The 14762-nt window shown below is 36.3% G+C and overlaps 1 protein-coding gene across 1 annotated transcript; it reads left to right on the forward strand.

Moving 5' to 3' along the window:
• The first annotated feature begins 293 nt into the window (after positions 1–293).
• LOC120342462 (somatostatin receptor type 3-like) lies at positions 294–8386 on the forward strand. The gene is made up of 7 exons (XM_039411292.2): positions 294–495; positions 2266–2394; positions 3811–3940; positions 4686–4814; positions 5615–5763; positions 5992–6227; positions 6875–8386. Exons 1-7 carry the CDS (start codon positions 440–442, stop codon positions 7141–7143), a joined length of 1098 nt encoding a protein of 365 aa, XP_039267226.2. The 5' UTR covers positions 294–439; the 3' UTR covers positions 7144–8386.
• Positions 8387–14762: the final 6376 nt, after the last annotated feature.

Raw genomic sequence — 14762 nt, forward strand, 5'->3', positions numbered from 1 at the left:
AGCTGTACTTATGGCCTGATATATCAAATTCTCTCATTTTCAGACTCATTTGATCTACTTAGCATCTATTTTTGTAATAATGGTTACTGATTTTGATGTGGTGTAGATGGTAACCCACTAAGACCTGTTTCGTGAGATTCAGTCATTACCACTGAAATTAGTCTTCATAAATTTAATTTAACCGAAACTAAATCCACAAAACTGATTTGATTTGTTGTAGGTGGTATACGAAAAGCAAGCTGTCAAGTTGGAAATCAGTTTTTAAACTTTCTTACTTTTTGTTTAATAGGACAATTGTAGGCCTTAGTAATATTTTCATGTTACGTTAACGAAACATTTGTCAAATTTTATATCTATCTTCATCACTGTCCTCGATCATATTGTTGAAAAGCTTGAAAACTATTTTCAAACATAAAGCTTCTTATGTAAAGAATTGAAGATGAATTTCAGTGATTCAACCACCGATATTGTGGAAATTAGGAACACGACTGCACAGTAAGTCAAACTATTATATTCACCGAATGACAATTTGAAATTATAACACAAATATTCCATATTCCAATGAATTAAGCGTTTATCAAAAAACGGAATCATTACAAAACCTTAATATTCATTTATATAGTACTTTTCATGAGCGGTATAGTTCAGTGGTTCTCAAACTTTTTAAGCCGCGGCCCCTTTCAGAATTTGTCAAGTCTCGAGAGCCACCTCAAAAATAACTAGCTGACAATAAACTACAAATGCCAGATAGTAAGGCAAAAGTATGAATGGACTGAAACCTATGGGCAGGGGGTGGGTATATTGACTTGGCTAACACAGACAGTCCCCGAACTCGTAATAAAACTAAAATAAGAAAAATCGGAATAAAATTATGGCCTAACCCTAACCTGGTACACACACTACGGGAGCACCAAAAATTGTCTACGCTCACCTTGAGGGGCGCGCACCACCGTTTGAGAACCACTGGTACTATAGATAGTACATTTGATTGAGTATCTTTGATGAATGTTACATAAGTTACAAATGGCTACTTTACTCAGAATATCATGAAATATCGTATGCCTAATTAATTTGACATACTTGTATAAAATATACCCACCAAATAATATGAACCGTTTTGTAAGTTTGTTCTAATATAAAAATGCGTTCGAACGTGAGCGGCATCATGTAAAGCTTGAAATGGAATACATCGCCGTAGACCTATTATAAAATAAGGTAAGATATGAAGGCATTTCCAAGAGATGTCAGTCACAACCATAACGATATATATATCCTGCACATGGTACTGTATAATATCAGACTCTGTTGGAGATTTACTGAAACATTCAACTGATATTACTGCAATTTAATTATCGATGATATAGAAACTGTCAAAAAGGCAATATGTTTTAAAAACAGTCTGCTGTAAGTAGACGTGTGAGATTTTCATATATGGTAAAAAATAATGCAATGTCAAAAATCAGACAATAATTTTATAGTTTAAAACCCTATATTTTTTTTGTATTTTCCCTTTACACGGGAAAGGGAGAGGAACAAATACATATGAAAACATGTTATTATTTAAGTTAAGTCGGTTTAGATTCAAAGGGTGATAAAATTGAAAAAGATGTTAATTTGTGGCATTAAGGGAGCGATTATGAAACTTTTACAGTCTATGCTCGTTAACGAACGTTATTTGCGCAACATAAATTAACCATCAAAAATCATTTCTCGCCCAAAAACGTGAAAATATAATTTCAATTTGAAAAATTTCGTTATTCAATATGTGCACGCATTCGGTTGAATGATATTTTTGGAGATATTTCACTGTTATAAGTATGGCCAAGACAAACAATTTTGCGTTGGCCTGGTATAACATGTTGCTGTCGGATCGTTAGATCTCCACGGAGATGATAAATGCTTATTCCCAACTCGGAATTAGAATAATGCGAAGCAATATACCTCAAGTTTATTTACACTAAATTGTATTATGTTAATAATAATTAAATACTGTAGATATAAATACAACTGTTTGGTTTCTTGAAACCAGAGTCTCAGTTTCCGTGTATTACTCATTGAACTAATATAAATCATCTTGCGTGATAATGGAGATGATTGTTAAATCACGATTATGCCAAATAAGGCGGGAAGGGCATTTGAGTTGACGTAGTGACGCAATTGCCTTGACAGCTGCAAAAATATATATATATTAGTTGCAGTTCTCATATTCTTGCATAGTTTATTTGTTATTATCGGTATCTAATAAAGTTTGACATTATTTTTCAGAGTTTATCAAAAGCCATTTGGCGACGAAGCTGTTATATTGGCCGGTATCATCATATTTACGTTCGTTACTATTGGATTGACTTTGAACAGTTTGACCATAGCAGTGATACGAAGAACACCTCAACTTCAGTGAGATCTTTTGCTTTTGGAGTTTGCTTTGGATAATCTGCCTGTAATCATGAAGTTTGTCTTCAATTCGGTCACCAAATACAATTTGGGGTTATAAAAAATTAAATACTCAACCCGATGTCAGACGGCAGCACACCAAGTTCAATTTAGAACAACAGTCATATAGACGTGATTCTATGAAATTTACGTCTAATCGCTAGACTTGGACGGATAGCACGATGCATAGAAAACTCCAAAAATATGAGCTTTAGTTCAACAGTTTGATATCTCACCTCGGTACGTTCTTGTGACCTGTCCTAGATCATGGGTTTCCCCAATTTTCTAATTTTCAAGTAACGCAAGAAAGCCCATTGTGGTACCCATCACCTTGGGACGTTATTGTGGCCTAGAGCCCTGGATCATGGGTTTTCCTTAATTTCTAATTTCCGAGTAACGCAACATAGCCTATTGTAATATCTCACCTTAGTACGTCTCATTGGCTTCCTAGCTTTTGGTGACCTAGTGGTTTTGGTAGAATGAGCTGGTTTTGTGTGTGATGCTTAGGGCTGGGCGTTTTCGAATATCTGATGATTTCAGATTCGAATCGAATATCTTTTTCTAATCGAATCTCGAATACTTGGAAGATATTCAATCTATGTGACTTTTTACTGTGATGGGTCCTCCGTGTACATAAATTACTGAAAACATAGAATTCATCACTCAGACGGTTCGCTGAACGTTCACAAACAATAACAAACATGTTTCATCAATAACTACTAGAAAGAAAAGAGTCATATGTCGTCAGAATTGCATTATAAAAATATGGCTTCAGTAAAAAAATTGAGAAGTTCACATCGACCTTTGGCGTCCAAGTAAAAAACAAGATGGCGGCGATTTGAAAATTTCGTCTGAATCGATTCGAATAATTTACTATTCGATTCGGAAAGCCCAGCCCTAGTGATGCTATAAATCAAAATCGATCCACGAGTGACGTGAATAGAAAACAATCGTGTGGTGTATGAATATTCGTTCCAATTAAAAACTTCAATAAAACTGTTTCAACCGAATCAACTTTGAAATGCATGATGCTTGCTTGAATAAGCTCGTGAACATTGTTTAGTCCTGAATAATTTGTCGTAAATCACACGTTGGTGTTATTCATACTGGATTGACTGATATTGTACTGTATAGTCTATCTGCAGAGACCGTGACAATATCCGGATAAATATTTATAACGTTTTGCATTTCGCGGTGGGTGGTGACTTTCGGATTTGCCTTTGAGCAAACGAAAGATCTATACTTTATACCATGCACGGTTGGAGATTAAATACTTCGATTTAGGTCAGGGAGAACTTGCTTAATTCGGTTTCGAAAGTTGGTAACACAAACGTACTGAATTGCTGTGGATGTAACATATTCACTTCTTCATTTTTTTAGGAATATTTTCATGTCCTTCATTGTTTCCCTCTGCGTTTCTGATTTGTTGTCTGCGACGATCAGTCCGTTATTTTGGTATCGAAGAACATTGGGGTTCGATGTTTGGAATCTTCCTAATTTCTTTTGCAAGGTAAGCCATCGTTTATAATATAAACTTTATATGGACGTTTCTATGATAACGTTTATGCTATATTATATATACCACAAAACATTTCTCCCGGACTTCAGTGTTCAGATGCATGCATTTTTTGTTAATTTGAATTATATCACTGATCACAAACTTTGGTAAAACTTAAATATATCATGTTTCCGAAATTTGAATATGACCCGAGGATGTAAAAGCACAGAATAAAAAAAGGATACATCGTCCTTACAAGTAACAAGTCAGGTAAATTATGGGAAGTTATCTTTTAACCGATCATATTATTTTTAAATAAAAGTGTGAGATGATAATACAGAAACAATTATTTTTTTTTGTAATATGTATATCTTGAAAATGTGAGCGATGAGCCAAGTTCTAACAAAGTTCTAAAAAAAAATCCCAAGAATATAATTTATAATACAATTACAATAACTCCAATTACCAGTCAAAATACAATGTCTCAGGGCTTTACGATATTGTTAAATATATAAAGAAGCACTAAATAGTTTGATTACATGAGATTATCTCGTTTTTAAACTCTGATGCCATACATATAGATAATAAATAAATGGTTACATCCTGTTTGAATCAATATGCCTCACATTATAAATCAGATTTCAGTAGAATGGTCTTTCGCCATGAAATTAAAAGTGCAATTCGTTTGCGAATATATTTTTAAAACATATGTTTTCTGTGCTTACATCTTAGTAATCGGGTACTTATGTTTTCATAGCTGTACTGGTCTGTCGATATTTTGACGTCATTTTCTACCTCGTTGCACATCTTAAACTTTGCTATCCTGAGATATATTTCAATCAAACATGCAGCGACATTTGGAAGAATTAGTATGAGAATGGGACACGTGAGTTCAATTCATTAATATGATATGATCATCAATTTCTAGCAATGCTGTGCGATGCTTCTTTTGTAAATATTGCTGATGTGAGGAGCAACACATAGTCTGCTGCTGTATGATGTGCCGTTGCCACACACGTTGACAATTTGTCTCACCTGTAGATATATTAAATGAATTCAGAATCAAACAATAATGAAACTACGACTATGGTATTATTATCAAGTATTATTCACAAGTGAATTTGAGCTTTTTTAGATGCACATTTATACACTTTTGAAAATATAGTTGCCAAGCCTCTCGTCTAAAAAATACATTTTTCTCAAAATCTTATATTGTTGGGGATAGTCTGACATTTTTATAGTAAATAAATAGAATACGCAAAAGATGTCATACATAAACGTGAATATTACATATGTACAATAACAACAAGAACAACTTGCAACATGAAATGTTGGTACGCAATACATTTTTGCGGTTCAGAAAAGATTCAGAAAAAAAGGAAACCTCGCCGCGCAGAAAAAATTGCCGCATGAAAAATCGCCGCAAGAGCATTTTGTTGTAAAACAAGTATATATTTGTGATAAAAACAGTTAGGTTTTGAAGTACCTTTTTATTTAAACAAGATTAGTTATCTAACAGCATAATCTAACACTAATCCTATAAACCTAACTGTTTTTATCATAAATACTTGTTTTAGAGCAAAATACAACAATTTTTCATGCGAAGAATTTTCCGGACAGATATTTTTGCAATACACAAATGACCATTGTCTTCAATAATTTGATACACAACAAATTTTATTTTAGATTTGGATTGCAACTATTTGGTTTATTGCCTTCACATGTGGATTCATCCCATTCTGGATATTCTTTGGAGCAGAACCTGGCGTTGAACGAGATCGATTCAGTGAAGCCACAAATGCGAAATGGCCAGCATGTACGTTGGAATTGACTTGGTAGGTAGGAAGTTTCTGATTATATCTTGCCCAATAATACGAGCGAAAAGCTCAGTAACGCTTGGGCACGAAATCTCCATACCGTTCTGACACTTCTTTATTACAGTTTTTCGAATCTTTTATTACTGAATATTTGAAAGAAATAACAAAGGAATTTTACAGAATAAACTAAATGAGACACAATGAGGCAAAAATTTAAAAAACTATATCAAATTATTTTGTACACAGGGAAAAGCATTACACGTTATATACGTACATTGGATACACAATGTTCTTACTGGTACCGATGGCCGGAGTTATCATAATATCAATACTAATAGCAAGAGCGGTGCATTCTCACTCAGTTTCTTCAGTGGTTACGAATGACCATGCGATGAAAAGAAGATTACGAAAGGAGAAACAGGCTGTCTTGCAACTTGTACTAATTGTTGCTTCGTTTATGTTTGGATACATTCCTTACGTCAGTAAGTAACTAAAATTGGATAGAAGTTTATTTGAAAGTAATAAAGAAGAATTGGGTGCTCCAGAAGTGTATGTATCAATATGTAGGTAACTAATTTTGTTCGCCTACTTTACATGGAGTTGTGTAATTGGACTGAAACCTATTGGCAGAGGGTAACACAGACAGTCCCCGAACTCGTAATATAACTGAAATAAAGGAAATCGCAAAAAAAATTAAGCCTTAACCCTAACCTGGTACGCACACTACGAGAGCACCAGAACTTGTTCTAGTCAATGCAATCCAATTTCGATTTTCATTACTTATCGATCTTAAGATCAGTAAGTATGTTGATAGGTATTTGTCTGTCTGTCTGTTAGATGCACGCGATATCTCACAAAAGCGAGGTTGAATTTGCCCTCAACTCCGCACGTGCAATCATCATAGCTCGGAACAGAAACCTATTGATTTTGGATGAATTATGTCGTATATCTAGCGAGTTATTAATTAATCAGTGATGGGACACGCGGTGTCACTATAGAGTCAGAATAAATGAATGGGGGATCACCTAACTCTCGATCGATAAGTCTTCGGTCTCCGACTGATATTCTAGTTTATTGATTTGTGGGTGTTTTCCTGAAAGCATTTATTTAAACAAGTTCCATTTTTCAGCTTATGAAATCTGGTCTCTGACATCTTCCAATCCCGTCGCTGATTACTGGTTCGGACTGACGGAATATTTTTGTCTGAGATTTTCGGAATGTATGAACCCGATTTTTTACAACGTCAGTTCATCAAAAATGCGAAGACATACGAAAAGGTTTTTGAAAAAATTATGCAGATGTTTCGATGCCATCAAACCATCTACGATAGTTTCTAATAGCTTTGGTCCATCTTCTACATCCACTAGCGCTGATGGAAACAATCGAATGGGAGTGTGATAAACTGTGAAAGTAAAGATTCAAACTCTACTGAGAAATTATATGGTAGTCCCATAAAGTTGTAAAAATGTTGATAAATCCTTTAAATTAATTTTGAACACTGTATCTTAAACGTATTTTTATATTATACAAGTTCCAAATCATTTCCTCTTAGTTATTCATTTATTTTATCTTATGTATCTAAAAGACTTTATTGGCAATATCATAGTTACTGAGTCATCTTATTTACCCCGCCATGTATGATTCACTGTATGATTAGTATCATTTTCAAATGATAAAGGAAGTATGTTCAGTGAGTTTACTTTTAGTTATGGTCTGCATCCAATTTCGTAACATATAGTTCTTTCTTATAAAATTGTTGAATTTTCATAATATAATTATCTATCGCGGAAAATGGAATAAAATGCTTTTTTTGAGTTGTAGAAGTCTAAAATATTCCCTTTTCCAAAACAAAAAAACAAAAGACAACAATTTTATTTATGAAAACTAGGCAGGCTCACGTGCTTGATATTGTTCTGATCGATGAAGCAATATTTCCCCTAAATATAATGTTCAGTGTTTATGACAATCTTTTTTGGGCATCGGGTAATGTGGTGCACCCATCCCACTGTGAAATATTTGACCCACGTTCAACACTGAGCCTCGACAGTAAGTTATGTGAATTGTTCCATAAGATCGATAAATCAATAAAGTGATTTCAAATTATCAACAAGTTGCAATACGCCGGTATTAAATATTTATAGTTTCAATGCATCTGTTACAATGACGCTCAAATTAATTCTGATACCTTATTTAACCTCCAGGTTGGTTGTTATACTATTCGAAACAAACATTACAAAAAAGTAAGATGTTTGCATAGAAATGACACCACGGAAGTGCGTTTTATATAAAATCATCACCAGTCCTAAGATTGAATTCGACCTGCTTTTGTGTGACTCCTATTTTGAAGACCCAGCAGGCAGAATCTTGGCAACAGCTAAATCCTTATAGATACCAAATGAATAACCTATCCAATATGCGAAGGTATCAACAACAAAAATTCGGCATGCTGAACCAGTGTAGTAAACCCTGGTAGCGCCAATAGACTTTATTCATTAAAAACCCATCCTACGCGCAAAAAGAAAAGTGATGTAAAAAAAACAATTTTAACATTAGCTCTTATGGGGATTGTGATCACCAGAGCAGAAATTTGCATTTTTTGTAATTTTCTAGATATCTTTCATTGTATACGTGAGCAGTCTTGAGGATAGAATATTTTTTACATCTTTTTTGATATTTTTATCATGATAAACATGATCAAGATTTTTGATAATCGTTCATTAAAATTTTAATGAGCGCGGTGTTTCCGATGACGTCATTCTCACTAGACCATGAGATTCTGCCAACGCCCCGTGCTCTGTGGGAATGGGATATGCGCTGCAAATGCGGCGCTAATGTCGCTTTGGGTACGGTGTCGGTACCGGTACTGGAAGCGTTTACCATTGACAATCTATAACCCATACCATTTCTATCATGTTTGTTTAATGGTTTTAGGTATTTATACTTGTACAGCTAGCAATCATTTACTGAAGGCATGCTTACGTGGTATTTAAACTACCGGTACCGTACCAAGGCTGCAAGAGGTGAAAACTAAATTATTTAGTAAATACTGAAATAGGCCTACGAACAAAAATGTTGGCCAGCCTGCCAATAGGCAGGATAAGTTGTACGGTACCGGTATACAAAAAAGATGAATATCTCCAACCTATAACGGTACAATACCGGTCTCCTAACTAGGTTAATAAAACATGACTGAATACGAGAGAGAGATTTATTTCGTCAACCAGAATACAAGCATTGAATCAATAAAAAATAGGCCTATATTCAAAACACACAGTTATTCGGTTTAGACTGGGGATCGATACGACCATCACAGTCAGCTCCCCCTGCCCACCAAAGTTACCCTAGCAGACATCTCTCAGCAGACATCTCTCTCGTTTTTGAACGCGCCGATCACCGTTGCCAGAACTCAGATTTCAATTGAGCGATGCGAGAGTTTACGGAAATGGCATCGATGCAAAATCATCCGATGCTTTATGCGTTGCCAGATTAATCATAAAAACTGTGAATAATTGCCAAAAAATCACAGTTCTCCCCAAAATATAAGCGTCTCACAAATAAATCCGCTTAGTATAAGAAAGATAAGTATAAGTGCTTATAATAGGAAGTAAACACAACGCGTTTAACAAAGATTGTATAGGTGGAAGAGATACCCATTATCGTTTAAACCTGTCCCAGTCGTCAATTTTTAATAAAATTGGTAAAAAGACCTATTTTACCCCCAAAAAGAGGTGTCTTGCAGTCATTGCCCTCTCCATTTATAAATAAACAGCAGTGGTACATTTTATAAAGTGTTTATACAACGAGTTTCAAAAAGTTTGTATGGGGGAAGATATTTTTATTCTCGTTTAAACATGACCCGCTTGTCAATTTATGATAGAAATGGCAAAAAGACCTCTTTTGCTCCAAAAAATGAGTGTCTTGCAATTACGGTCCCCACATTCACAAAAGACCAGTAGTAGTACATATAATAAAGTGTTAATACAGCGAGTTTGAAAAAGTTTGTATGGGGGGAAGATATTTTTATAATCGCTTAAACATGGCCCCATAGTCAATTTTTGATAGAAATGGCAAAAAGACCTATTTTGCCCCCAAAAATGAGTGTCTTGCAATAACGGGCCCTTCATTTACACAAGACCAGTAGTAGTACATATAATAAAGTGTTAATAAAGCGAGTTTGAAAAAGTTTGTATGGGGGGAAAATATTTTTATAATGGCTTAAACATGGCCCGATAATCACTTTTTGATAGAAATGGCAAAAAGACCTATTTTGCCCCAAAAAATGAGTGTCTTGCAGTTATGGGCCCCTCATTTACACAAGACCAGCAGTAGTACATATAATATAGTGTTAATACAGCGAGTTTGAAAAAGTTTGTATGGGGGAAGATATTTTTATAATCGCTTAAAACATGGCCCGATAGTCAATTTTTGATAAAAAATTGCAAAAAGACCTAGTTTTCCCCAAATAATGAGTGTCTTGAAATTACGGGCCCCTCATTTACACAAGACCAGTAGTAGTACATATGATAAAGTGTTATTACAGCGAGTTTGAAAAAGTTTGTATGGGGGAAAAATATTTTTATAATGGCCCAAACATAACCCGATAATCAATTTTTGAAATGGCAAAAAGACCTATTTTGCCCCCAAAAATGAGTGTCTTGCAGTTATGGGCCCCACATTTACACAGAACCAGAAGTAGTACATATACCAAAGTGTTTATACAGCGAGTTTGAAAAAGTTTGTATGGGGAGAAGATATTTTTATTATCGCATAAACATGGCCCGATAGTCAATTTATGAGAAAAATGGCAAAAAGACCTCTTTTGCCCCAAAAAATGAGTGTCTTGCAGTTATGGGCCCCACATTTACAATAGACCAGTAGTAGTACATATAATAAAGTGTTGATAAAGCGAGTTTGAAGAAGTTTGTATGGGGGGAAGATATTTTTATAATCGCTTAAACATGGCCGATAGTCAATTTTTGATAAAAAATGGCAAAAAGACCAAGTTTTCCCCAAAAAATGAGTGTCTTGCAATCACGGGCCCCTCATTTACACAAGACCAGTAGTAGTACATATAATAAAGTGTTAATAAAGCGAGTTTGAAAAAGTTTGTATGGGGGGAAAATATTTTTATAATGGCCCAAACATGGCCCGATAATCAATTTTTGATAGAAATGGCAAAAAGACCTATTTTGCCCCAAAAAATGAGTGTCTTGCAATTATGGGCCCCACATCTACAAAATACCAGTAATAGTACATATATTAACCGTACATATAACCGTAAGAACAATTTTCATACTTTTATAGCTCTCATCGCTCATCGTCCATCTTATGCGGTGACCGTACATTTGAACCCATGTACATTTGAACCCATGTGTATATCCGCGGGTTCAATCAATATGCGGGTGCTAAAACCCATGGGTTAGGTTAGTATGAGTACAAATGTCCGTAAAACCGAAAAAATTTCCATAGGTGCAATGGCATGCAGGTGCAATTGTCGTGGGTTCAAATGTACGTGTGTTCAAATGTAATGGAACCATCTTATGCTGATGTGCTTTCGCATGGACGTAAAGCGCGTGCACCAGATACAGTTGTCAGGTCTCTATCGGATGTCCCTTCCCCCCACCTCTATCCTTCAGAGTTCTTGCCTTACATCTCTAAAGACTTCACCCCCATCCGCACAGTCTTTTAGTCCATCTTATACTGATGTGCTTCTGCGTGGACTAAAAGGACGTGCTACAGCCACAATTGCCAGACCATTGTCGCCTGTTTCTATTCCCATCCTTCGGAGTTCTTGCCTTCTTTCTAATCCTTCTCCCCCATCCGCACTGACTTTTAGTCCATCTTATGCTGATGTGCTTCTGCGTGGACTAAAAGGACGTGCTACAGCCACAATTGCCAGACCATTGTCGCCTGTTTCTATTCCCATCCTTCGGAGTTCTTGCCTTCTTTCTAATCCTTCTCCCCCATCCGCACTGACTTTTAGTCCATCTTATGCTGATGTGCTCCTGCGTGGACTAAAAGGGCGTGCTACAGACACGATTGCGAGATCATTGTCGTCTGTTTCTATTCCCATTCTCCAGAGCCTTTGCCTTACTGCTAATCCTTCGCCTCCACCCGCACATACTTTAATTTAAGTCCATCTTATGCTGATGTGCTTCTTCGTGGACTAAAAGGGCGTGCTACAGACACGATTGCGAGATCATTGTCTCCTGTTTCTTTGCCCGCACATACTTTGACTCCATGCAATGGTGATGTGCCTTCGCGTGGGCTTGAAGACAGTGTGCCACATAAAGTCTTGGTACCTGTGCAGTCTCACAATAGTGTGTCACATGCAACTCGTACCGACGCTAACTCTTCACAGAACATTGCAATGTCATCTTTTCGCCGTCGATCTTTTCGACAAAATACAGAGTTTCCGACTTCTGCCCTGCCTAGTTACCCGATTTGCACTGTTCTTTCCAAATCTATTTCTGACAAAGTATCATTGCATAGTGATAAACCAACAAATATTGAATGTCTTAATTTTAATCGGCCAAGTCAGGCCATTACAGATTTTAGTCGTCTTGAATACTCACTCTTAGCATGCAAGCAGTCGGGAGGTGTGTTCTGTTGCTCTGAAATTTCGATTAAGTCATTTATTTCGGGAATTGACGGACTGGGTTCATTCAATCCAGATTGTGGCAACGACTGGGTCAGATTAGCAAATGTAATTTGGAAAAAGAAGTTTGCAAAAAGTGCTTTGAAAAATGCCATCCGAAAATTAAAAAAATTTTGGAACAAAAATGCAGCAAAAAGTAAAAGTCAAAGTTTAGTATTTTCGGTTCAACCCTCAGAGGCAGTAGAAACGCTTCCGTCTACTGACGGAACAATTGATATTTTCGACCATCCTGAAGTACCGGCATTCAGCGACACCATGTCGGATGACAATTTGCCCAATTTATACTCTCATTTGGAAAACGAAAAAGACAGTGAAATTTACGAAAAAGAACGTAAACAATTTGGCGATTCACCAAAACAATCTAAGCGTAAAAATTTGATTTTAAAAAGTAACACACCGACTGACCGCAGCAGGGCATGTAAATTATCTAACGCAATAACCAGCGAGGAAGATTTAAAAGAGGTTAGTCAAAATTTAAATATATTTTTCAATTCGAACAAAACTGATCAACCTCCAGGTCCAGTGCAAGCGTCTGTCGTGATGGAATGCGGAAATCCGCAAAGTAAAGCTAAGTTTCGAATGGATGAAAAAATTTGGAGTAACCTTTTTAAATGCGTTATTGGGGGGCGAATAAAAAATCCGGACTGGGTCGATGTCATTAGAAATGCTATTAAAAAAAGTGACCCATACTGTTCGTATGCATTTAGATGGCATACTGTAAATTCGGGAGACTTTTCTGAACGCGTTTTCGCTTGCAGTGGACATTGTGGCTTCTCGGGCTGCAGTCGTAAAATATCTGTAATAACCTTAGAGAGGACCCTCGCATGTTCCATGTTAGGTATACGGGAAATAGGTATCACGTTGGTATTAAATCAATCCAACTTAAGGGTAAACGGCGGGAGGCGGGTGCCCTCTCCTCCGATGTTTTTCATTCTGGTAATAGGGACGATGCTCCGTCACAGGCGGTGTTAAATAAGGCGCGATATGAGGCTAGATTGGTAAATGTCCCAGATTTCGATGATCAATGGAATTCGCTTGACTGTTTGAGAAAATTTCAGGCCAGAAAATGCAACAATAAATTAATTCGTGGAACCTTGCAGCAAATTTCACGAGTTCCTCCAGGTATTATGTTGTGGTCGGAACAGTCTGTAAGAATATTCATCCAAAATGCTCAAATTGACATAATTTATATTTACGCTACTGGTGGGGTACTGCCTTCTGGTGCCCAAAGCCCATATTACATTTACGAAATAGTTACTCGCCATCCCCAAAAGGACAAATCCCCATTTGCTGTTGCAACGTTTGTTACGAATCGGCACAACATTGCAAATATTTCGAACTTTTTGTCACAATTCCGTTCTGATGTTTCCAAATTGACCAAACGATTTCCCGCAAAAGTTTTTATATGTGATGGTAGTATGGCCCTCATTAAGTCGATAATTCAGGTAAACATGCGCGAAAGTTTAGAGGCCTACATATCACGCTGTTATTCGGTCATTCAAGGCAGTGCAAATTTGGATATGCTTTCCCGACCCTTTCTTCACCTATGCACCAGCCATACCATGAAATATTTTGAGCAATTGGCGTGTAGGGTTCCAAAAGTAAAGCGGGAATTCATGCATATATTTGGGTTGCTTGTTTGCTGCGAGGAAATTAAAAATTTTGTAAAATTATTTATCATTTGACAATATTATTGATATCCCTGAATTCGAATCTTGTTGATAATAGCTGGTCGTACTTGAAAAAGCGTATCGAAAAACAAAATATTCCACCTCCACCCGAATGTGCTTTCGATCATGAAGCATCGGGTGAACTTTTACCAGATGCAGACTGGAGTGAGAGTAATCCTTTTACCGAATTACTATATCTGGATATTGCTAGAGCTACAAAAATTGCTACTGACGCGGTTTTTTGTGGTTCTAACTCTTTTTATTGTCCGGAAGTAATGACTAAATTTAAAACGTTTCATGTACCCAAAATTTGTCTATGGGGCACTTTGCTAGTAGGTGATTTAGGCAGGTTTGGTACAACAATAGGCTATGAAAAGTATAAGCAATTTTACGCAAAATCATCGGTCTCTAACAAACAGAACTTAGCAAAAGATAATCGAACACAGGGAATCATGGAGAAAAGTCAACAGGAGCTAAAGCGTACTCGTTTCAACAACAGGCGGTTTAAACGTCTTGACGAGATCGCTGTAGTGTATGATCAACTTCATGATTCCCTAATTAGGGAATATCAGGATAATTTGATTGCTCGTCCCAAAAAAAGGAAAGTCGATAACAGAGACCAAATTGACCAAGAAATTGAGAAATGGGGTAAAAGATGTAGAAATATGGGTAATGATAAATCGAAAGGT

Source organism: Styela clava, chromosome 3, assembly GCF_964204865.1.
Source record: "Styela clava chromosome 3, kaStyClav1.hap1.2, whole genome shotgun sequence".
Lineage (NCBI taxonomy): Eukaryota > Metazoa > Chordata > Ascidiacea > Stolidobranchia > Styelidae > Styela > Styela clava.